This window comes from Larus michahellis, chromosome 6 (assembly GCF_964199755.1).
Source record: "Larus michahellis chromosome 6, bLarMic1.1, whole genome shotgun sequence".
Taxonomy (NCBI): Eukaryota; Metazoa; Chordata; class Aves; order Charadriiformes; family Laridae; genus Larus; species Larus michahellis.
In genome coordinates, this window is record NC_133901.1 from 23,421,410 (window position 1) to 23,446,944 (window position 25,535).

Genomic DNA, 25,535 nt, shown 5'->3' on the forward strand with positions numbered 1-25,535 from the left:
TTATAGGATCGAATATGAATATACTCCCAGTTTAAAGGGTTCCACTCTCCTCTGGCATGTTCCTCTGAAAGGATGCATGAAACAATCATTTTACAAAAAGTTCTGTGATTTGTGGTACAGTTTATAAAGCATCATTCCACTACAAGATCTTATAGAATAATGGTAAACCAATATAAATCAAAATCAGTAACAAACATTGGCACATACCCTAAAAATAAGGAAAGGGTACTGCAAGGATGAACTTAAAAATAAAATACATTCACCTTATGTACAAGACGTTCCCATGACACATGTTTTGCCTTCACTGCAACTGTATAGGCATGTTCTTTCCACTACCTAGTCTGTGATTACAAACTGGAATATGATCTTGTACACTTAAGGCATGATGGAAATTTGAGAACTCTGTCAAATAAAGGGGCAAAGTTGAAATATTGATAACTTTTCAACATCACTGACCAAGCTAGAAAACAGGAAGAGAATAATGCCGCCTCGGCTACCAAAATTTCTCACTAAAATGAAAAAATGAAAAAGTCCTGTAACTTTGGAACAAGTCAGTGTACTGCAATGTCCTCCCTGGATCTGAAAATCTGTTGAACTAGACTGGATTACACTATGAGCTGGGACAATCCTGCACTCAAAAAATCTCCCACTGAGAAAAATCAAATCATTCTTTGCTGAGAACGGTGCCTGAAGGAACTTGTAAATCTTCAGGCAGTGTAACAGTTGTAATCTTAGGCAAGACAGGCTCACAAGGTCCCCTAGTTGTTCCAGTCCAGCCAGGAGTGCACAGTGTTTAATTAACAACTGTAAGCACAACTTAAGTAACACAGAAGCTGCTCAGTCTTCTGAACAACTTTCTAAACAGCTAAAATTTCAATAACAGATTTTTTTTTTTATCTTATCGATGGATATACTTTTTTTTTGTTTATTTTATGAGAAGAAAACAAAGGTAGAAGATAAAGAAAGCCTAAGGAGAGTATTTCCATAACGGAGACGTTAATAGTTTAGTTAACTTGAAGATGTCAAAAGAGGTAGGTGTACAAGATTACTGGTGTTACATGGGAGGCCAGCCAGGAAATCTCGGCCTTTCCCATCAAGAACCTTGAAGTAGATTCAACTGAATTAGTACGAAAATTCTAGTTTACTTTGCAGCAAGGAGATTGTGTGCCTTGCTATGGATACCTGATACCTGGCTCAACGCAGCTTCAAGCTGTCTTACTTGGAAACTGTAAAAGCTGTTCTATCAATAATGATATAGTAGATAGGTCATAAATTGTTGAGAGAGGAGACTAAAGAAGAATTGCTTTTTCTGTCTATGGTTTTTTGATCTTTTTGATACTTACAGCTCTTCTGCTAGCTCTTTTGTATCTCTCACCCTATACCTTCAGCCTCCTCTACAACATCTTCAGAGCCAGCACTTCTGCTTTGAATCTCAGTCCTTCATCGCTGTGGTGGCTGAAAATCACTCAGAAGGAATTAGGTGTATGTCACACTAATAAAACATGATCTTTAAAAAAAAAATAAATAAAGACCACTAACTTGTGCATTACAAAAAACCAAGCTAATGTGACTGTGCCTTTCTCTTTATTGGGAGATGTGTTTCCTACAAAGCTGTTGTGAGGAAAGGCAGGGCTATCCATCATTTACCTTTTCTATTATGTTAATGTCAGCAGTGGGTGGGAAAAGTCAAAGGGAAATGGCATTTCAAATAAACACAATTTTGTAATTCAATCGTATTTGACCATTTTCTGCAGTTAAATTTTCTAGATTTAAATAACTGTCAACAACCAATAATGATTTATAAAAACATTACTATGACTTTCTCTTGTTTAGGTCTCTTACTAAAATATATCTATTTATTAACAAAAAGCTACAGCTTAAATAAGGCCAGGCCCAGACACACTAATTTATGCTCAGTTGACTGAATCTTTAATAGTGCTTATCAGTGAACGTTCCAGCCAGATACACTTGCTACGTTCTTTCTTAGCATTTTCAGAAAATCCTTCATATACAAATATTGCAGTAGCAGTTTACCGCAAATCCGATATACCTAATCCCACGATTAATTTTATATGCCCATCAGTAGTGAAGCCAGATGGATTTAATAGCCCATTAGTCTTTCAGCATGATAATTTTCACGTCACTTAGCCTGCTGGGTTAATTGCTTTAAGATGGATATTATTGACCTCAATCCTAGTGACAAACGGAGAATGTCTTATTCATCTCCCAAATGTACATTCTTAGACTCTTGTTTCTTTTGGTTGTGACAATAAGTCCCCTAGATTATGTGCTTGTATATTATAATTTATACCCTATTAGCCCATCTTTAAGGGCTTACTGAAGCAACGTCTTTCAGATTTTATTACCCATGACTGGGGTAACAGTTAAGTCTGTTTCTTATGTAAAGAGAAATGTTGCAAGCATCCAAAATCATTGTTTTACCTCTTGTTAAGAAATTAATTTTAATGCTAAAAGCTGTAGCAGGTGCAGCAGGGATTAAGCACTTTTGGAATAAACAGCTGGCCAGTATATTTCCAACCACAAAAGTCTGGTCATCAGGAGGAGAGAATGAAGAACAAATTTGCAGAGAGAAGCTGTAGGAGAGGAAATTCAGGTCCTAGGGCAGAGAAACAGAAAAATATATCAGGAAAAAGAAAACCGAAGAGTAAAGCTGAAGAGTAGAGGGTCTATTCATGTGTATTATTTGTGCATTTTTTTTCCCTTAGTAATTTAGAGAAAGAACAAGCCATCTGCTGTGAGGAAATTAATGCTAGCTGTGAGCAGCACAAAACAGAAAAGGGAGTGGAGGAGCAGCACAAGTTACATTATTGCTTGAGGGGAGGTAAAAAAAGCCTGGAAGTTAATGTAGCCAGTTTTCACACTTATGTATGTCAACAGTGTAACACAGACACTTATACGTAGGTATTTCTCAAGCACCGGCTCCCATGGGAAACAAGATGGGAAGACAGAGATGCTGGACTGCAGTCCCCCAAGATTTGCAGCAGATGTTCTCACAGTCTCTAGAAGAATCCAAATCCCACAGAGCTCATGATCTTTGCAAAAGGGCGTATCCTCACAACCCTCTGAATTCTCATTATGTATTTTCCTGGAGTAAAGCGGCTCTATAAGATACAGAATGGAGAGGCTTCGTATTTTTAGAGTTATTTGTAAACCAAATTAATGTTAATAAAGGTAATTCATCGATGAGGATACGCCCATCTTGGTGCTGACCATGAATAACGGCAGAACCGTTTCTTCATGAAAGAAATTAGAGCCTGCTCTAGTGTAATATCAAATCCGTAAGACTCCTATTGAACTTTGTGGCAGACTTAAACAGTACTAGGATTTTCCCTGGGAGCTCAGTTCCACATTTTAATGACAATGACAACTTCAATGACAATGGTATCTTTTTTATTAACAGCTATGTGGTGTTCATGTAGGTACTTTCACGACACAAGCAGTTGAAGTTGGACATTCTCACTTCAGTTACAAAGCACCTTTGACTCTTGTTGAAACAAAGCCCAACTGTATGTAGCAACTCTCTGCTATGGTAGGTGTTGTGGCCAATCATCGCTCTCCAAAGTATTTTACAGGAAAAAAACCCTTGGTTTTAACCTTTAAACTTTTTTCTTCCCCCCTCTAAATTTAGGTCATTGACTTCAGGCTGTTTAGGTCATTGGCAAATCTCCAGTGTTAGTACATTTCATACCAAGGGAAAAAAAAAAAAAGAAAGAAAAGAAAAAGGAAAGAAATTTGAAAAACAAGAATATCAGCATTTCAGAGGGAAGTGAAAATACAGAGGGAGCAGTGAGAATTTGGTCCTTACAAGACTGGAAATATTTCATGTTTACTTTCAAGAATGCTGTTTAACCATTTGTGATTACTTAATGATTTCGTGATGTTTATTTTTCACTATGAACAGCTCCTGCCATCTGTATTAGACAAATTTGAGACCATTGTGTTATACTCTGGGTTTAAAACTTAGGACTGGTTGATCAGCCCATGTGGATCAGCATGTCCAGAGGAATCAGAGGAGAAATGCCAAATTACTGATGCTGAACACCTAGTCCTAGGCTTTTTTTAACTAAAACTATGAGGAAAATACAGTGGATCAGATCTTGCTCCTACAAAAGCTAGCGCTAACATATGTACTGACGTCAGAGGAGCAAAACTTGACCCTAAATACACACCACTGGGAATCATTAAACCTTAAAAGATTTTAATCATACGTAGCGTTGCTAAGCAGTTTTGCAAATCAAATCACTGAATTACAAAGCACATTGGTTTGTTGTTTGTTTTTTTTTTTCCTTTAAAAGTACTTTGCCCTCTGCTGAAAAACATCCCTTTAGGCACCTTTGTAAGGAACAAACACATATTTTGTTGACCGGCGGCAGACTTCAGTTCAAGCCGGAGCCAAGGGTTCCTCAAGGATATCAGCAGATAGACGTGACTGCTGGCTCGGTTTTCTTTCCTTTGAGGAGGGAAGCGTCCAGTCGGGCACTGACAGCCAAATTCCCAAGGGGAAACTGTGCGCTTATCTCTGTAACAACAAAATAGACGGAGACTTATAGCAACATTGTCCTCACGATTCCTGTTGCCTCTTGAAAATCTCACCGACAAAGACCGACGGGGCCCTCCCGCGGCAGTCACTCCGTGGCCGGCGAGGTTTAGCCGAGCCTGCTCCAAGACCACCTTTGCCTCAGCCCCTGCTGTCCCGAGCCACCGTGACTACTGAATTTCCAGACTTTTGGGAGACGAGGGCCATTTAAAAGGCCCCGGGGAGTGGCGAGGGTGAGGCCGGCGTTCGCTGTGCCATGGCGCGGGCTCCCCGTCTCAGCCGGCCGGAGCCCGCCCTGGCCTGAGGCGCCTGTGGAGACCCGCGGCCGCGCAGCCCCCAACGGCTGCACCACCCCCAACGGCCGCGCCTCGCGCCCACCCCGTGCAGGGGAGGGGAGAGGGCGCCCCCCGGCGGAGCGGCGGAACAGCCCGCCCCGAGCACACAGCGGGGAGGGGGCGGCCCCTCCCTTCCCCTCCCCGGGAAAAGGCGGGCCGTACTGAGATTTTCCCGTGAGGATTCTCCTCGGGGCCCCGCCGTTCCCGCACCGCTCCCCGCAGAAATCCCCACCTCGCTCCCTGCCCCGCCGGGTCACACCAGGTGACACGGCCCCGGCGGCGGCTGCTCCCCCGGGCCGGGGTGGCGGCGGGAGGGGCGTGCGTCCTCCCGCGCGAGAGGGGGCGCTGCCGCCGGCATTGGGCTCCGCCGCCGCCATCTCCTTCCCTGATCTCATAAAGGTGTCGCGCAGGTCCCGCCTAGGCTCGTCATTCAGCCGCCCCGGGCCTGGTGCCGCCGCCGGCCTCCGCTGCCGCGGCCCTCGGCCCGCCCCCTCTCGCGGTGCCGCTGGCCGGCCTGAGCGAGCGGCGACCGCGCTCCCGCCCCGGCTCATCGGCGGGCGCCGGTTGCCCTCCCCGCCCCTTCCTTCCCCCTCACCCGCCGGCCGGGCCCCGGAGCGCCGCCGCCGTCGGGGTGTGTGTGAGCGGGGCCCGGCGCCGTGCCGGGCCGTCCCCTGGCTGGCGGGGCCATGGCCGCCAGCGCCAAGCGGAAGCAGGAGGAGAAGCACCTGAAGCTGCTGCGGGAGATGAGTAGCCTCCCGCCCAACCGCAAGTGCTTCGACTGCGACCAGCGCGGCCCCACCTACACCGACATGACGGTGGGCAGCTTCGTGTGCACCTCCTGCTCCGGCATCCTGTGAGTGCGGGCGGGGAGGGGAGCTCCATCCCTCCGGCCGCCCTGGGAGCGGGGTTGGGGGGGGGGGGGCGGCCCCGGTGCCGGCGGGGCGACCCCCGCCCCTCGCCGGCTTCGTCGCCGGGAGACGCGTCTGCTGGGGCGGCGGCGGCGGCGAGGGCAGCCGTTAGGCGGGGGGCAGCGTCTCGCCTTGGGCTCGGCTGCGCCGGCCCGTTCTCCCCCTTGGGTTTGCCCTTCCTTCCCCCTCCCGCCGCAGGGCAGCGCTGGGTCAGCCACGTCGGAGGGGAGCGGGCGGGGGGCTGCCCCGGGCGGGGAGAAGGCACTCGGGAGGCTTTCCCGGGGGTGTTCCCAAAAAAATGCCCCGGTGCGGGAGGTGGCGGTTGCCGGCCGGGGGTGTGTGTGCGCGGGGCTGGGCAGCCCGGCAGCCTCGGCCGGCAGCGGCAGCCCGGGAGCTGCTCGTCCCCCGCTGCCCCGGAGGAGGTGTTTTCCTGCACGTAGGGAGTGTAAGCGGACATGAAGGGGGGGGAGCGCCGCCACCACCGCCCCCCCGGCGATCATCGCGGGTGTTGTTAGTTAAACAAGTGTGCGGAGAATGCTTTTGGAAAGGGAAGGGGCACACGGCTGAACAGTTCACTTTCATGACAGTCTTGAAGACGTGAGGAGACTAACCCTATCGTGAATCCAGAGATTAACGTTTAAAAATCTTAATTACCAGCCAAGTCTTTTGTGTATCAAATTATGCTTGACAGTAGTTTGTAAGACAGCTCTCGAAACTCTAGCTTAGAGGATAAACTCTAGCCTTAATAGTTTAATATACTTGATCAGGAAAGTAGAAGAAGTCTCTTTTTTTTTTTCTTACATCTGTTACTTCCTATAGACTATATATATATGTAAACCTTAGAAAGGGATTGGCTCTTGATAGTGTATTGCATTTTTCCTGTTCCTCATTCCTGAATGGGCCTCCCCCTACTCCTCCTGCCTTTTCCACCCTTCCTCCTCCGCGATAGTGTGTATGAAACTAAGAGTTGAGATCAGTCAGTTCTGAATTTCAGTTACGTATTCATAATTTAGAAGGAAAAAAAAAAACCCAACCCCGCTGTCTTCAAGTGTTACTGTTTCTGTAGCTGAATCTGTTTGCTTGTTTATGTTTCTGTGGCGTTGTGCTTATGGCATGGAGCAGAATCAATGAGTGGCCAAAGTAATAAATAAATAGTATGTCAAAGGATATAGATTTGTGTTTGTAAGGGTTTTGAGTTCATAAAAGCCATTCAGGAGCCTGAACTAATTTCTGTCCCCTTACTAAGAAGGACTAAGTATCCCACACAGGCCTTCCAAGTAAGGTCTGGTGTTTTAGAACAAAGTTGGTAATTATATTGAGATTCAGAACAAAGCAAACATGTTAGTTCTGTGCTGAATTTACATGGAACAAGCTGCCTTTTATACTACTAGACAGCTAATTAGTCTTGGTTGTTTTTTTTTTCCTTCTTACTTCTACTTTGTGTAGACTTTTGAACAGACTTGACGCAAATACAGAAAATACATTCGGGTTGTGGAACTGAAAAGAGACTCTAGTTTTTGACATATACATGCTACTTAATCGTCCTGTTCTGGCTATTGTTTGCTCTGTTAGCAAACTGTTATTTGTGCTGGCATGTGAAACTATTTTAAGCTGCTGCACAGAGCTTATTTAATGGTTGCACATGTTCTTACTGGTTAAACTGACAGCATGATGAAACTGCTCCGTGAGGATATTTTCCTTTATTTTAGACTTCTTGACCTTAATAGACAAAGATATCATGAGTGCTGCTGAGCTGTTTCCCATGGGTTTTCAGTAGCATTTGTTCGTGTTATCTGTTGGCTGGGAGGTATGGATTGCTTAAGTCCATAGTCCAATTTACAGTAACCAAAAAGATGTACATGCAGTGAAACAGCCACTGAGCAGGGGACGGCTGTCACTTGCTGTGAACTTGGCCATCATTTGGATGTTAAAATGCTTAAAAGAGGAAGACTTTTTCTGAAGAACAGTTGTTAATAAAATGCACATAGCTCTTTCATTCTAAATATGCAGTGTTTTTGTGTTGCTATAAAAAAGAAACCACAAACAACATCTTTAGTTCTTACAGCTAGTAACACCTACACTTAAAGCTGGAGTTGAAGGACTGTTAAGAGGAATTAAAGTTTTCTTCTGAAGTAAATTTGGGTTCGTTCTTTCATGTTGACTTGGAAATGCTTTCATAAGTTAAGTGTGCAAGATCATATGTATTGGTTAACACCTTAGAACCTAGTCAGTGGGATATTTTTGTTAGTGACGAGACAGTGTAGAGATGGGTCATGTCTGTTTCGTAACTAGAAACTTATTTTTAACACTTCTGTCAGAATAGTCCTTCATACAACTTGTTCATTTCTAAATGCTTTTCACTGTAGAATTCCATAGTGGAGGGAAATGACTTGGGAAGAGACCAAGTAATGGCAAATAAATGTGAAAGTACTGTGGCTTGTGTAGTGCTTAGTGGCTGCTTGCATTCTGCCTCATAATACTTGCTTTACTGTAAGGCTTTAATAATCTTATTACTTCATCTTGTTTATATGCTATGTGAATGACTTGCATTGCTTCTTGTTTTAATTAATTTTTTTCTAATCTGGTACAGGAAGTATTCGTGGAGTTGACTGGACCAGTTTTTTCAAGTACGAAGTGCCCAATGCAAGATTAAAATATTAATACATTAACAAGTCTCCTTCAGAAAGGTTGCTCAGTTAATTAAAAATCGTTGCTAACATTGATATTGTCTTAGACAGGCGTGTTGTTCTAGATACAGTTAACTCTAAACTTTTAAAATCTGAAGGCTAACTTGAGTTTTTTTGCAAGTTTTCTGAAGTGTTTACTTGTTGTCCTGGCAAGGACAGTCTGTTCAAACTCTAAGCCTTCATTTGGGATCCATCATTAATTTCCATGAATGATTCTATGTGTAGAAAGAGAGTGATGCTATTTATTACTAGATTTAGCTTTAAAAAAACTACCATTTTCTTAACTGTTTCCAAAAATAGTACGTCTAGCTTGTTTGAGTACTGCTAAAAATGATGACAGAGCTAGTGACTTTAATGTTGGAGGTTGAGTCTTGGCAAGTTATAAGTATGAATAATATAGAGGAGGTCCTTTTCCATAGGCTTTAAGTTTTCCCATTAGACTGGGTTTACCAGAGCAAAAGTTTTGCTGTGCAAAATGGTGTATGCGGGTGAAAGTTCATGGATGGTGGTGTGGATAGTGGCTTCCTTGTAAAATACCTCTGCTTGTCCCCTTGTATTTAAATTCTCTTCACGTGGAAAAAAGCACACTGACATTACAGAAGCTGTGGCTAATTCGACTTTTTGGTGTTGGACAAGAATATAGGATATGGACAAGTATACATACAATCTCTTCTTCCCCAGGAGTTGGAGGAGATGCTGTAGAGGAGCAGCCTTTTCAGGTCAAGTGTTACGGTAATAAAAAAGCAGAAGACATCCTTCTGTTGTAGCAAAAAAACTGCACCTTGGTAAATGTTGGCAGAGAGATTCTTTTAGTTTGATAGAAGTCCTTTGGTTCAAAGGATTATGTTGGTAGCTATGTCTGCTGTGTTTCTGGATGCTACCATGTGTCCTGCTGACAGTGACATCCTTTCGTTTGTCTTATCAAATGCCTCTTTGCCTTGCTTCTCAGCTGGCTGTGTGTATCTTTGCTTTCAAGCACTTTTGTACCACTCCTGGCCAGCCTGCTTCTAACTTTTAGAAAGCTAACATGTTTTTAGGTTCTCAAATGGAAAATACTACTGTTCCTCTAAGAGTCCACTTGCACAAGTTTTGTACTATAGAAATTTTTTATTTAATCTTGACTCTTTTTTTAAAAATATCTGCTGATGTGATAATTAGGACACTTCTCCTACCCTTTCCCTTGCTGCCGCCCTCTTTATTCCCTCTGTTCCAACTTACTGAGGAAGTCTCCTGTTCAGATGTTTGTGTTTCTGGCTTGTGTCGGGAAGGAGCAACAAAGAATGTTTAGAACATATGGCTACTGTGGGGAATGCTAAAGCCCTCTTATGTTGTTTCTTAAAATTATTGGAACATGTGGTCTTCTTTTGGCTGCTTATAACATTCCTAGTTGAAATTTTAAATCTAAAATTTTCCAGGGTGAGGAACTTATGTATCAGTCAGATGGGAGTATTTGATGGCAGATGCTAGTAACAAATGAAAAAAATCTTTGCAGTGGTGTTGAGTTATTGTCCCTTTCCCCAAAATAAGTTTTGCTGAAATTAAAATGGTCTAAACAAAGTGTTAAGAGTGAAAGTGATTCTGGCTGTGTTGGCATGACTTTCCAGTCCTTTTTCCTTTGGAGCGTATTTGGGAAATGACTCTGGGTGTTATGTGTGTGTGCATATATATATATTTTTTTTTTTCATTTTTTAAAGGTATTTCCTGTATTACTGTATTTCTTGTTTTCAGTGGCATGGCAGGAGAGCAAAGGAAATGTCTACCACAGTGAATACTATGCAGTTCAGAAAGGATGTTTGGTTTTTGTTGTTGTGTTTTTTTTTCTTCAAGAGAAAAGTTAAATTAACCTTGACTGTGCTTTAAATGTGTGTGTGAGCCTTTTGCTGTTAAAAATAAATGAGCTTGTGAGATGGTGGAGGGTCTCCAGGGAGGTCTACAAGTATGAGGAATGGCCAGTACTGCTTATATTCTCTTTTGCTAATAACAATATCACGGAAATAATAACGAATGCTGTGACACTGGGTTTTCTAAAGCTTGTTTTCCAGACACTTGGGGATGTAGGGTGTTCTATGATGGCTTGGTATTTGACTTGCTTCATTAACTTCCTGCTTCTTAAGGGATCAGATTTTGCTGGCTTAGACTTGATCACATTAGAATCTGATACAGGGGGACAGTAGTGGTGTTGAGTAGCTGTCTGCCCATTGTTCCTCCCACGGAAGTGACCCTCTATCCCAGTAGAGCACACTCTTTAAATTTTTTATTTTTTTAAATTTTTTCCCCTCCTTGCAGACAACTTTGCTGACATTTGTTTGAGATAAATGCTGGAATGGCTGCTCTGCCAACAATCACAACCATAATTTGCTACTAAATTATGTTAGTAACAAATGCTTAGTGCTCGTTGACAGTGTTTTGAATGTTTAATGTTTCAGTTGCCAGACTTCAGAATCTTGTGTCGGTGGCCTTAAAGCTTCCTTTGTTTGCGAGAGCCCCAGTTTTGACAATGCTCTCTGAAGAACAGAGATCTCATGTTCTGCTTGCGTTCTCTGTAGCTGCCCCTATGATAGGCTGTGTCACTAGAAGCTTGGACTGATTCAGTGGAGCACCAGTGGGTAATCTCATAGCTGGAAGTTGTGGTCACAGTGCTATTCCACAGAAATAACCATTGCTGAGTACAAAGAAGTTGGCAGCGATGAGTGGGATCTATGTGTGAGATGTCCTAGCTATGGTGTGCCGGATAAGCACAGATGGCAGAATAGTCTTACTCGGTCATCTTTCCCAAGGGCCTCTTAGGAGAAAGCTGCAATCTGGATTAAGTGCTGAGGTAGGTTCAGTTGCTGGCCTCCTCGGGAGCTCTGTAGTAGAGAAGGGAGTAACCGGCACTGATGCATGGGTGCAGGTTGTGAATATTTGTTTGGGATCAATTTGGATTTAGGCATTATTATTTTGGACTAAGGGCCTATAATCCATTTTGTCCCGTGTTAAACAGGGAATACTGTAAAGCATTAGAACTGTGCAAAACACTTGTCAAATATGTAGAAAGAAACAAAGCCAGTGGTAGATATATTTTTCCCTATAAAAAAGAAGACTTGTTAATTCCTCATAAGGGATAATTGTACTTGGCTGTCTACCAGTAAGCTTCCTCCATATGTAGATGAGTTGTTTGTGAATCATTTGGGTCATCAAGTAATCTCTGTAGGTAAGGAAGGCTATAAAATAATTTAGGATTTTGAAGTAAGAGTAGCTTTAGTTCTTAGGCTTAGTCCTAGAGTTCTGCTTCATAAATCCCACATCTGCTCTCTTTTAGGGAGCTTCTAATCAGTTCAGGGGTACAATGTTATTGAAAGTGGCTCATGCTGGTTAGAAGTCATAAAAAATAAAAAAAAAAGGGGGGGGTTAGCTGTTCTAGTGGTAGAATCAAAGTAATTTATCTAAGGGACATAATGCCTATGTTTTGGGTTGTATTTGTATGCTGTATAATGTAGCCTCTTGTCTTGAATTCCTTGATGCAGTCTTTCTTACGCTGCTTTAGTGGAAGAGAAGGCTTTTCATAGGCTTCCCTCCACCTCTTGCCATGTTAAACATAAAAATTACTTGTACATATAATACTCCAGCTTGATAGTTAAGTTTGCATTTATGGCTATTGAAGTTATGTTCATGATTTCCAATCTTCTTGATCCACCAATGTGGCAACATGCTCTCTTTCATCATGCAATGCATCTGATGCTTCTGTGATCTGACCTTTAGGAGTGGGGCATGTCTTCCTTCTGTTTTGATAGAATTCATCTTATCCCGTATCATGGATATAATGTGTAAATCGGGGAACTTTATAACCTGAACCTTAACTCTAGAGCAGTCCTCACTGGAGAGAGAAGCATGTGGGAAGTCTCTAGTTAGGCTAAACAAAATCTAGTCTATGCTTTAAGTACGTTTAATACTGCTGCTTACTGGAACTGAAGATGAATGTTTGCTGATGTAAATGCTTTGGAGAGCTGTAGTAGATCAGTGTAGAGTAGGTACTGCTTAAATAACTTGTGCAGTGCCTTTAAATTGTAAACATAGGTACAATATAGCAGTTAAACTATACTTACTGTAAAAATTAATTTCTAGTAGAAGGTAGTGTGAAAGTTTAGATATACCAGCTCTCCTGAAAAACACGTGGATGTTAGTGAATAACCGTAACTTAAAGGAGTCATTAAGTAGTTTACAAGTATCTAACTGTGTATCTTTCTTAATAGGAGAGTAAATTGAACAGACTAAGGTAGACAGAACCACTTTTATACTAACTGTAACAGCAAGGGACAGGGATTGTCGTATTATATTTGATGGAGCATGTTTATGTGCGATTCCAGGTGGATGACAACTTTGTTTCTATGCTATCACTTATTATGTGATTCTACAGTGTTGCTTAGTGAAATGTTAATTATGTACACAGATCAAGAAGGTGTTTAAAAAAAACACAACCAACAAACACGGAAAACCCAAACAACCAAACCTAATACTAGTACTAGCTCTGAAATAATGAATTTTAACTGCATGGAACTCTGTCAGATTTTTTTTGAAGTTGTGTTGTCTTAAAATGAGTATTTACTTAAAAAAAACCCCAAACACCCACCTTAGATAATACAGTATTTTATTAAGTGTTATTTATTTGTGACGTAGATGTGGCTTTGATTTACAACTAGATGAAATGTGTTAAATTCTTAATTTCCATTTACCATCTAAGTTAAACATTTTGAGACAAGAAATTAATTTGCTGATGGCTGAGTTGAATAAGATACCTTGAAACCTCTCTCACTAATAAAACTTCTGCCTTCTTGTTGAGGTACTGAACCATGGAGTCTAATTTTAGATGTTCAGAGTTGAAAAATTTGCTTAAGCAAATAGCATTCTGTAAAATTAATTCTCATATGCCAATAGGCTTATGTATGACTTCTGTTTTCAAGGTACTCTTGAGTTCATTGCATTTATTGGCAAAATACAATTGTTTGGTTTTTATCCAAGTGTTTCAAACATTGTCTTAAATCTGTTTTTTAATGAAACGGGCTAAAGTGCTACTGCTTGGTGTTCTAATAAATATCCAACTTTTAACTAAAAATATGGAGATCTTTTTAATGTGGGATCAGAATTGCTGTCTTACAGATACAACATGAATTTAGGTGTCAAGGTGAATTTGCAAGCGAAGTGCACAGCAATTTTATTTCCATTATACTTGCTCAAACTTAAAGTGCTAAAAGTTTTCTTAAAAGTCGAATATAAAGTGTTCATATTTGGAACTTCACATTTTTGTCTTATGCTGTTTTGATGGATAACAATTTAATTTATAGTTAGTGTTCTTGGAATAATCATGAAGTTTAAAGAAAACTACTAATCATCTTAAATTTGATGTCAGTGATTATTTTTTTTGGGCAGGGGGGGAGTGGGGGTATGGGGGTGGTGTTATTCCTAAAAGCAATCTGAACCAAATTTATAATTAAAGCAAAGTAGTATATATAAGCAATAAAACTGTCTCTTATCAGTTGATTTGTTAGCAATTTTTTAGCCCCATATTACTTCCCTGGAAAGTTTCCTCCAACTTCCTTTCTGGAAACTCTCATACATAACCACAGAATTTTTTGTTCTTTGATATCTCATAGTTCATGTATATTAAACTTTTTTTAAAAGATGGTATCGTAAAAATCTGAGCCTGATTAACTTGAGCGTTAAACTAACCCCATTGTATTCCCTGAGTTAGTGTCCCCACTGTCTGGCGTACGTGGGATGTAATGTTCTTGTTTCCATTGAGCAAAACATGGCTTGTTTTTAATTGTATTTGTGGGCAAAAGCAGTAGTTCGCATGTATTTAAAGAAAGAACTTGAAAAGAAAGGCGGCTTTTTCTTACGCTGGTGCTGTCGCTCGGCGGGATTTTTCTCTATGCTTGCAGGTTTTGACTGAACTGGCTTTGACAATGTCATGCTTTGGCAGCAGAAGTGACTTGAGTTTCTGTTAGCCCTGCTGCAGCAGGCTGTGGCGTGGATGGGAGGACAGTGCCAGTCCTTGCTGAAGTTTGGAGCTGTTGTGTTAGTAATGGTATCTCTCATTTGGGAGCACAATGAAAACATTGTCTTTTTGCTGTTGTTTCTGTTACTTGTGTAGTCTTCAAGAGGAGGAAGACGACAGACCTGTGGATGGAAGGGCAAAAAATAAACTGTAAAAAGATACTGTGAGGAAACGGGAAATATAGGTTAAAGCAAGAGAAAAAGAATCTGAGCCGGGGAATTTTAACTTGAAATTTAGTGATTGGGTAGAAGCTGTAGTAAGAATAGGTTGAAGTGAAGTAAGAGTTGGAGGGAAAGAAAACTACAACACAGGGGCCCAAGACTGAGAGATGAAGGGTAAAGGCAAGGGTGAACGAGTATGGGGAAGCAGGTTAGGATTCTAAAAAAAGCCAAATTAAGTTTTCATAAATTTGTTTAGAAAGTGTCAGAGTAAGCTTGTGTGTGCAGTTACAAATGTTGGTCTCCCCTAAAGCTCAGTTATTTGACTTTGCGTGCTGAATGTTATTTTGAGATGAGCTTACACAGCCTTAAGTTGTATGGCAGTACCAAAATGAGTGTATTTTACAGAGATGGGTCCCAAGTTTAAAACCGACTGACTTCTGGTTGTAATGTTAAAAGTGATTGTATGATGACAGATTTCCTGAATACTGACTAAATACTTCTTGCTTCTTCTTTTAGACGGGGCTTGAATCCACCCCACAGAGTGAAGTCAATTTCAATGACTACTTTCACACAACAGGAAATAGAATTTCTGCAAAAACATGGAAATGAAGTAAGTATTATTGGAGATTATCATGTGGTTTTGGCACTTTAATATTAAACTTTAAAATACTACTTAAGGAAAACTTGGTTATTATTTTTTTTTATAGCAAAAAGTAGACAAGCCTTTTGAAGCCAACATAATTTGAAGTGATGCTTCGAAAGAGCTCGTTCCACTTAAGTAGCTGATCATCATAATGTTACGTGTTCTTGCCCAACCCAGACAATCTAGATTAACATAGTCAGTATTTCTAAATTGGATTTGCTTTTGTGTAAGGCAATATGCATCTGTCTCTCTCTTTTTTTTTTCTTTTTTTTTTCTCTGCAAGCCCAGACCTTGAGACTGACTGCAGCAGTGTTTCCTCGAAGAGCATACTGTGACAAAAATAAATTTGTTGCTTGTAGCTGTATTTCTTCAGAGTAGGTGTTGGAAAGTTTGGTAGTTTCAGTAGCCTCTTTCTTTAATGAAAGTATATCAAAGTTGAAAGCTCTCAAAGAGGAGAAGGAAAGTGAGAATTTTTTTCCTTCAAGGATTGTTATCTTGTAAGTGTCTATACATTTAGAACGGCTTGGGGCAGCTTTGAAGTGCAAAAGATCTAGTATGCTGCCTTTTTATTCTTTTAAATAGGTGAAAACTAAATCTGAGGTAAATGTTGGATTGGCTCTATGGGGACACATGGAGGATGTAAACGCTGGATGTGGCTATTGCTGTCTTCAATTTGAGGATGAAGTTTGTTTTTTTTAATATTGTACTGTAGCATTGGGGATTTTAGAGGCAGCTTTTGCTTCTATTCTGTATTAGAAAAAGTTCTATTTCACTTTGATTGGATCTGTATTCTGTTTTAGTAGGACTATTGATTGCAGGCTACAGAGTGTCTTAGCAACATGTTCTTGTGAAGTTTTGTGGGGATAAAACCCATCATTAGCTAAAATGCTGATACGTAATTTTCTTAAACTTGGCCCGTTCGTAACTGTCAGGTTGAGGAATGAAAATAGAAGTAACAATTTTGTTTTCTGTAATAGTAAATATGCATTATCTTTTGAAGTGACTGTTAGTGGATGATTCCTCTAGACAGAGCTGGAACAAGATTTAAACTCTTCCAGACATTATAAAATACTCTTAATGGCTTTAACTAATTTTGGGGGGTTTTTAAATTGTTTTGGCATGTTAAAGCGGTATAACATTGTGCATGTATGTATAGCATATTGTTGACTTTTTGCATAGGGAGAATAATAAAGAATCTTTCATGGTTTCAGATGCAGTATGTTGGAGTCTCTTTCTGTTAGATTGTAAACTCCAGCTTTGCTTTAAGCTTCACAAGTGTAAAGGAAGTGTGTATATCTCCCTCCCTGCATTCATTTTAATTTTTCACTGAATCTGCAATGGCTAGAGAATGCTACCAGTTTCATTTTTCACTGGTCTGAAACCTTAAGTGATCCCTATTCAGTTAGTTAGCGTTGTTGTCCTTCTCGTTATAGACTTGATTAGTCTGCCAATCATAATGATTTAGTTGATACATAATTTATTACTGACATAAAAACAGTCCACAGATCTCTGCAATGGTATTTTATGTTTCAAAAGCCAGGGGTTTTGTGCTTTTAGTACTTACCACTCTAAAGTATTGCAATGATTTAAAGGAGCTACCTCATAAATGAGGATGTCCTCCTGAGTTTAGTTTGGGATTGGTGGATAGCAGTGCATTGCCTTAGTTCTAAAGTAGCACTGAAGGGATATTTGTAATTGCAGATGGTAGATTTAACAGGTGCTCAAATACTGAACAGAAACAATACTGTTTGAAACACTGTTAGAAGTTTAAAACCTAATTAAACATGTTTTCACTTTGTCATGCTGTATGTTGCGGTAGGTAAATAAGCATTTTGCTTTCACTTGTTGGTATTGGACTTTGGAACACTCACCTGCAGATAAGATAAAGTATTGGGCAGACGAAGTTCATCTGACATCGCAAAACCCCTTCTTTGCTTAGCTTGCTCTTCAGCATAGATGGCTCTTGTGCGTATATGTTAAGAAATTAAACTTTCTAGGTTTCATTCATAAAAAAGCTCAAGTTTTTGCAGTCTAGTATGTTTAACTCCAGTTTTTCTGTAGCTTGTAAAATACTTTCATTCCCACTTTGTCCTCCCAGTATTTTGCCAGGACGGCCAAGGCCTCTGTGGTAAGCTTTCTTGCTTCTGGGTGAGTAGATCATGGTGTACAATAGGGAGCTTGTTCTGAATAGAATGGAAAATAGCAAGAAAGCTTCCCTGAGGTAAGGTAGTTATTAAGGTGGTGAGTTGTTCTTAGGCGAAGTAGTTTTCCTCTCTCCTTCAAAGAGTATTTACAAGGACAATGTATTGTATAAAGTTGAAGTTCTCTTTTAAAAAAAAAAAAAAAAATCCTAACATCTGAAATAGTAACTTTTCCACAGTTGTTGCAAACTGGCATCTTTGTGGCACATGTGGGTAAAGGATTCAGTTACTAAAAGACTTCCACAAAGTGACTGCTTTGGGAAGAGATTATTCAAAGCAGCTTCTCTTCAAGTGTGAGATACCATCTTCTTGCCAGTATCTGCACCTCTGTTGTAGTTTTACCCCAGCTGGCAACTAAACAGCACACAGCTGCTCATTCACTCCTCCCCGGTGGGATCAGGGAGAGACTTGTCAGAGTAAAAATGAGAAAGCTCGTGGGTTGAGATAAAGACAGTTTAATAGGTAGAGCAAAAGCTGCGCACACAAGCAAAGCAAAACAAGGAATTCATTCACTGCTTCCCATGGGCAGGCAAGTGTTCAGCCATCTCCAGGAAAGCAGGGCTCCATCATGCGTAATGGTGACTTGGGAAGACAAATGCCAGAACTCTGAACGTCGCCCCCCTTTCTTCTTCCCCCACTTTATATGCTGAGCATGGCATCGTATGGTATGGAATATCCCTTTGGTCAGTTGGAGTCAGCTGTCCCAGCTGTGTCTCCTTCCATCTTCTTGTCCACCACCAGTCTACTTGCTGGCAGGGCGGTGTGAGGCAGAAAAGGCCTTGACTCTGTGTAAGCGCTGCTCAGCAGTAATGGAAACATTCCTGTGTTATCAACACTGTTTTCAGCACAAATCCAAAACATGGCCCCATATTCGCTACTATGAAGAAAATTAACTCTATCCCAGTAAAAACTAGCACAGCTTCCAAGGACTGTCTTTCTGGCACAGGTAAGGTAAACTTTTTTTGGATGAGTTTTTACTACTTCAAATACAGATGTAAAACTTTTTACTGTATTAGAAAACACGTATGATTCTATCTATCTATATTTTGGTGTTGCTTACTCATCTGCAGGTATAAACAGATGTCCAGACTCTGGTTTTGCTAATGTTGGGGTTAGCTCACTTTTGCAGCAAGAATGGAAACATCTTCAAGCTGATACTCCTCAAGTGCCTTCTGAAGTCCTTTTGAAGCATAAAGGCAATTCTGACTCACTGGGTAGGATTTTTCTCCTCCTCGTTCTCTTCATGAAGAGCAGTGTGAGGTATTTTCACACTGTATTTTCACGTTAAGAATAATGAGGAGAGAGTGGTATGGAGATGGTTCTGTTTGAAAACTCATAATCAAATGATGCTAGCATTGATTAGGCCTCTGATTCCGTAATGCAATGGTAGTAGAAAGTGAACTTATTTTTTGCAGGAAGTGGAGGTGTTACTAATCTCATGTTGCTATTATAGCTGTGAATATTTATTCAGAAGCTTTCCCCTGAAGCTGGAAAAACAGTATTATGAGGCAAATTAGTTATATAGTTAATTTTCCTACTACACTTTTGAAAAGTGCAGTAGATATCTTATAACCTTTCCAAATAGCCTATCCTAATATGCATATGGTGGAAGAAAATGATTTGGGTGGTCCTGTATTTGGAAAGTCTATGTTCCTCTGAGTGCAAAGACCGTGTTTACCTGAGCTAATGAATAGAATGCTATGCAGGTATGCTCAGCGTGAGCCTGCAGTTGGGTGTCACCCTGACAGCGTGAGCCGTGCAGTCGGGTGTCCTTGTAGGACATCCCTGGTTCTGCTAATACGATATAGAGATACATGAGCTGATTGTGTACAGAACAGTGGCTTTGTTAGCAGGATTTAGTGGCTTGCACTCTGTGCTTATGAAACTAGCTATAGCTTCTGGACCCAAACTGACTTTGAAACCACTATACTGTCAGTATAAAATTCTTCTAACCTACAGAGATTAATGAATAATATTGACATCAGAAGTGCTGAATTACTAAACAAAGCTATAACTTGCTTACATAAGGGAACTGTTTCCAAATCTTTCTTCCTGTGGCGACTGTTATGTTTTGGAACATAGTTTTGTTGTGTGGTAATCTGTAGTTCTTTGCACTGTCAGCATTACATTTGGTGCATAACTGAGGGTATTTTATTGGGGGGAGGGGGAGAAGAAGAAATCTAATTTGGCATTTACCAGACTCCTGAAAGGTAATATCTCATTAGAGCTTTTTAAACTAGACTGACGTGTAATCTTCCTATACAATGGTATGTCTGGCTCTAAACAAGAAGTTCTGTAGGTCTAGTAGTGTGCTTTTTCCAAGTTGAAGTACAGCTTTTATCAGCAGAAGTACTTGTCCTAGTATAGCTCTTCCTTGCCATGCTGCCTTCGCTGGATACAAGAGAAGGTGGCTTCATGAGCAAAAACTTAATTTTGCTGGCCTAACTGAATTTTTATTATTCCTAACTAGCAGAACTATGCTAACAGGAGTTTCTAAAGTGTGGTGGCTCAATGTGTTTTGTAAGCACAAGGTCTTTGTCTCTCCCATATCCGCCTTCCCACACACACTGGAGATCTCTATCAGTGAAATAGTTATGACATGGTAAAGTGTTGTTTGGTAGTTGAAATATGTAGCACTGGAATAGAAATAACTGAAATCTCAGTTTGTTTCAGGTTTTCTGCAAAATTTCATGTATACTACTGATTTTTTTCTTTATGAGAAATTTTTTGGTGTGCCTGTCCTTCCCCACCTTCCCAACACACAAAAAAACCCCAATTGTGACAACAAACCTAGAAGCAAACACAAAAGCTAAACATCTGTGGGAAACAAGCATGTTTATGTTGTTCTTAGCTTTTAGGCACTGCCTAGAATTCCCAAAAGCATGAAATGTTACTAGGAAGCTAGGTTTTATGGCAGAAGCCTTTCTGGTCAACTTTATTTTGTGGAGCACCAGATGTGCAATGAATGGGATGAGCTCTTTTTTCCTTTCTGTCAAAGCTGAAAACAAGGGTAATTCCTCAAACTGTAGGACTACAAATGTAAATAGCGTATGTAAAACAAGATAGGTAAATGCGGTTATTCTAGGAAAAACAGTTTATCCCTCAGATAGAATAGCTGTTGAGTGCAGGCTCAGGGAAACCAATGCTATGAAGAGAAATAGAGGTAAAGACTTTGTTATAACATACAATATACACTTGGCCTAATTTCTTCTTTCAATTATATATTTAAGTTATGGCAACTCACGGTTTCTGCCTTGCAACCTCCTGGGTTTTTATCTGGGTCAGGGTGAGTAGGTTGAAGCTGGTTGTGATTCTCTTTCCCTGTTTGCTTCATGTTGTACTTACTGATCTAATTCTGAACTTCCCAGTATCTAGTTGCCAAATGTCTAAAGACATCCCTTGCAGGATTGGAGCTTGTTGGCAGAGAGCAGGTACTGTTCTTCCCAAACCTGTTGTAAAAGGATTTTCATGAACTTCTAAACTTCATGAAGATAACTGCTGAATCTTGTTTTCTACTTACTGTTACCGGACAAGATAAAACTTTGCTTTATCTTGGTACTTTGCAGTTCCCACAGTGTAGTAGAGGCAGGCAAAACTTCAAATTCTCGCTTCTTTCAATGCTTCAAAAAAAGTAGGCTTTCAAATGCTGCATATGCTTAATCTTTCTGACTTCAATGCTGTGGTTTTGGGTTTTTTTTTTTCTTCTTGCTGTATTGGTGAACCAGTGGGACATGGACTAATTATACTTTTCAGGGACAGTGGACAATGATTATGGATTGTTGGATATGTTCCACTGTTTCTAGGGGCTTCCACATAACTTGAGTGTTTACTCTTGGCTCCAGCTTGCCAGACTCTTCTCTAAGCAGAGCATTTTGTTTAATAGAGCTTTGGTTATCAAAAGGAGGAGTATAAGCAAGGCTTTTGGTGAATGAGCAGAGCTTTTGAGCAGAGGCTTATTTGTGCTGCTGTTGCAAAAAGAACAATATTAATATTAAATGGCTGAACCAGAATATCCCCAAGAAGATGGTGTGATGTAGAAGGATTTCAGAAAGCCATAGAATTTTTAGGCCTGGTACCTTCACAGTAATGTTGTGTAACTTTGTGGTGAGTGGGAATGCTGCTTCATGTATTATCTGTAAAAGCAAAGGAATGAGTAACTGTTAAAATGGAGCTTAAGATGTATCATGAAACTGTAGCACTTTCTGAATCAGCTCTGCAAGTCTGATTTATGTATGGATTAGTTAGAGAGGTGTTTTGAAATATATGCTCTTTGGGATATCAATTTCAAATTTCTCAAAGAATATATTGTTCTGAACTTTTGCTTTTGAAAATTACTTCCTTGTTTGTGTTTGGTTTTTTTCCTCAAATAGTAAGTTTATATTAGAAAACTAAGAGGAAAATTTCACATTTAATAGAGCAGCTGGTCACTTCAAGCTTGGTTTGGTGCAGATTTCTATGCCCTTTACTACTGTTTTGCACTTTTTCCCCCCCATATACTGCAAGTAATGGCTGGGCAAGAATCAGCGCATACTGTGAATAACCGTGTGCTGATTTGTTCAGGTGTCCTGCCTAGGCACCTCTTAGGCCAGACAGAACGTACAACTGAAGCTCATGTTGAAGTCTTGGCAACTGAAGTTGCCAATCTGATTTTTCTGCGTTTCCACTATTTATTTTTTTTTTTGTTGCAATTGAACTTTTAGTGTCTCCAGTGCTATCAAATTCAGGTAGTGGATTTTAAAGCTGTGATTAGTGGGGAGTAGTCAGGGTACCAGAGATGTAAACACTGAGTGATCATTCCCCAACATAACTCAACAGCAAGTTGTATGGCAACATACAACACAATAAATTTCCTTGATCTTATCGTAAGTGTAACTTTTAAATAGCTTTGAAATAAAAAAAATGTGATGGCCTGATCAGTAAGTATATTCACATTTCTCACAGCAAACTTTTCTTTGCAAAAGATTCAGTACTTAGTGACTTATTCTACGACTATGGAAGTATACCTATTTCAAAAAAATGACCGTTGTATGACAATGTGAGTTCTGTCTCTGACAATAATATATATTTTTTTTTAATTTCCAATTTTGATTTCATCATATGATATTACACAGCACACTGCCATTTGCTTTTTTGTGGATAGCTGAAAATTGTGTATTATAGCTTGCTTGAAGCATAATCAATGCAGTATTGTGTATCCCTGTCAAGTCAGATGATAGTAACAAAAGTATAGCTAGAAAGAGCATACGGGTCACCAGCAAACAAGGAAAGACAGACAACAGGCCTTTTATTGTGTTGTGAATGCTTGCTTGGAACGGCTGTTGATGTTCAAAGCATTGTGTGGTACTTCATACAGAAATAGACAAAACTGTGCCCTTAATAGTTGCTTGTGTGATATATAAAACTTGCATTATAAAATTTGGCTTTCTAATGGATTTATTTAAGACTTCTAAGAAATTATACTTTCTCTGAGAACTCTTTGGGTAAAGAAACTTACATGAAATCTAATTTGCATCTCTGATGTAGTAAAGTAAATGTTTTAACCTGTGCTTTTATAGCTACTGCTGTCAAACTCTGTTAAAACGAGAACTTCTTGCTGAACTCTGCGTGACTAAGTTTGCTCGGTGGTTGTGTGTTGTTGTGTTGCCCATTAGTAATACTGTTCTCTCTGCTACTGGTAACAGAGAACCAATAAAGAATGCCCGGCAGGTTTAATTAAATAAATTATAATAGTGACTTAAGGCATATTTCAGTTGTTAATGCTTTTGTGTTTAGGTATTTAGAAGAAATTAGTTGCTCCAGGAAACACTTTTGGAAGCCAGCTTTCTGACAGTTTGCAAAAATTGCAATGCGATGCAATAATTGATGCCTTAAGAAATTTGCATCATTATAAACCAGCAATGCGTTTGGACAGCACAGTCCTCCTTTGTGCCTGTTTGCATGTTCATACAACTGGTATCTGCTGTGGCTGCAGAGCTGGTGAATGATCTGAAGTCACGCAGGACCTTTCTCCTAGAAATTGTGGTGGTCAGGAAGGATTGAGACTATTTGACATGAAGTTGTTTAGGTGTTTGGGTGGTGTTTTTTTTCTTTTTCCTTTTCCCCTCACTGTGAATGCTTAGGCATTTCAGGGTAAAGATGAAGCAGAAAACAGGGAGGGAGAAAGGTGAAAACCTGGGTTGTGGTTTGATTGTTGCTGTGAGTTGATCTCAGTACATGTTTCAATGGTACTAGTGATGTAGGAATTGTGATGAGTTTCTTTGATCTGCCTTGTTTTGGGTGGTAGAAGAAGGGGGAGTAATTTAATGGACTGATACAGGTGGGGAAGAGGGACCTCATCTTTCATTCACTAGTACATCTTAGGCTGGATGCAACCTGATCGTCATGGTACAGTCCTGAATGTTATTCTGCCAGGTGCAGGATCAAGTAGGGGCTGTACTAACACTTGTCTTTCTGCTTGTCTGAAATTAGGCACAACTTTTTCTTCAGTGTTTCCTGATGTTCCTCCCAATACTGAAGTTGAGGTTGGGGTCGGGGGGGGGGGGGAAGTGGGACGGGACTGTGTAGATTTGGACACCACCAACTCCTGCCGCCAGGTATTCTGTAACTAGCCACGAACAGGACTTCTCTCCTTCCTAGCAATCATGTGACTGCTAGTTGGTGCAGTTATATTCGCAAATCAAATTATGGAAAGACAACTGCTAGCCCACATCAGGCTATCCACTGCAGATGTTTAAAGCTATGCCCATAAATGTTTGGACTTTACTTTTTTCTGACAAAATTATAGTGCTTATGTGAAAGATTACTACTATTAAAATAGTGCTTCATGCTGTTATTTTAGAACAGACTTGTGACTTTTTTTACTAAGGTTGTATCTTTTAACTTTGTATGAAGAAGTATTAAACAAATACTTCCAGTTTCATTTCATCTATTATCATACTGCAAATAATGACTGTTTAAATTTGCAAACTCAAATCAATGCATTGAACTTAACCCTTTTGTGGAGTACAGCTGATGAATGAATACTGAATAGCTGAGTTTGTTTGAAGTAGGAACTGCTGATCTTATTTTTAGATGAGTATTTAAATCACTAATTTAGAGCTATCCTTTGATCATTAGATCTGGTTCATGTTGTTGTTTGTTTCTATCTGGTAGATGACCATAAGGACTGTGGAGTGTTGGACATGCAAAAAAAGCTATATAAAATCAAGATATCAAGTATGAAATACATACTTATGCTGTCTGTCTGATCTCTCTAATCCTGGGAAGTCTTTGAAATGGCCTATAACATTTATCAAACATTTGACAACTAGTGTTCCCAAAGAGGCTAAGTTGCTACAACTTTGGTGAAGTTAGCTGGCCAGGTAAAGAAGAAGCAGCAAGCCTCTCTGGGGAAGATGTAGTGGAAGTATCACAGCTTCTACTTTAATTTGTCAACTTTCGGGGTAATTGGTTCATGTAGCTCTTCCCTGTTAGAGCATGAGGTTCCTCTGAAGGTCACGGGGACAATGCTGAAAACCTGACACTATTGCAGGGATAGAGGGTAATGTTTGTAGGAGGCATGTAAGAGGGATGGTCTGGGCTATTTCAGAAAGGGTGTGGGAAGAAAGGGTATGCATCACAAAAACAATGCTGCTTTTTTTTAACCTCACTTCTCTGAGAAACCTGTTCTAAAATGTCAGTCTGTTTTTAGAGGGTGGGTAATGTTTTGTGTATCGTTTGGGTGTATATTCAAGTTACTTGCAGAGTAGTCTTAAATACTTAAAGAAAACATTTTAAGTGTGACAACTCCTGTGTCTTGTTTAGTTTTGAGAACGGCCACCTTTCCTGTTGTTTTGGTCAGGAATTGAAGCTGCGCATACTGAGAGTTTTGCAATTGCTTCAACTTTTGCGCACTCACACAATTAGAAAATTAAAGCAGAGCAAGCATACTTTCCCCCCTTCTCTCATACCCTCACTCAAATTAAATGTATAGGATACCATAGAAACTGCATCATGGTAATAAAGGCTG

At 40.3% G+C, this 25,535-nt stretch overlaps 1 protein-coding gene and 1 long non-coding RNA gene across 14 annotated transcripts in view; one reads left to right on the forward strand and one right to left on the reverse strand.

Annotated features, from left to right (window-relative positions):
• Positions 1 to 1,568: 1,568 nt before the first annotated feature.
• Positions 1,569 to 5,379, reverse strand: LOC141745452 (uncharacterized). Its single transcript, XR_012587764.1, has 3 exons — positions 5,126 to 5,379; positions 4,354 to 4,540; positions 1,569 to 2,617 (listed from the first exon to the last, which is right to left on the reverse strand). It is a non-coding gene; the product is annotated as an uncharacterized LOC141745452 (long non-coding RNA).
• The window catches only part of AGFG1 (ArfGAP with FG repeats 1), a 37,956-nt gene continuing 17,646 nt past the window's right edge, over positions 5,226 to 25,535 (forward strand). For 7 of the 13 annotated variants that reach the window (XM_074593210.1, XM_074593211.1, XM_074593213.1 and 4 more), the window contains exons 1-2: positions 5,287 to 5,746; positions 15,200 to 15,293. In XM_074593210.1, coding sequence (XP_074449311.1) covers positions 5,580 to 5,746; positions 15,200 to 15,293 — 261 coding nt within the window. In that variant the 5' untranslated portion in view covers positions 5,287 to 5,579. Of the gene's footprint in view, positions 5,747 to 15,199; positions 15,294 to 25,535 lie in introns of all 13 variants that reach the window. The other 6 variants (XM_074593214.1, XM_074593215.1, XM_074593217.1 and 3 more) reach the window with 3 other exon arrangements.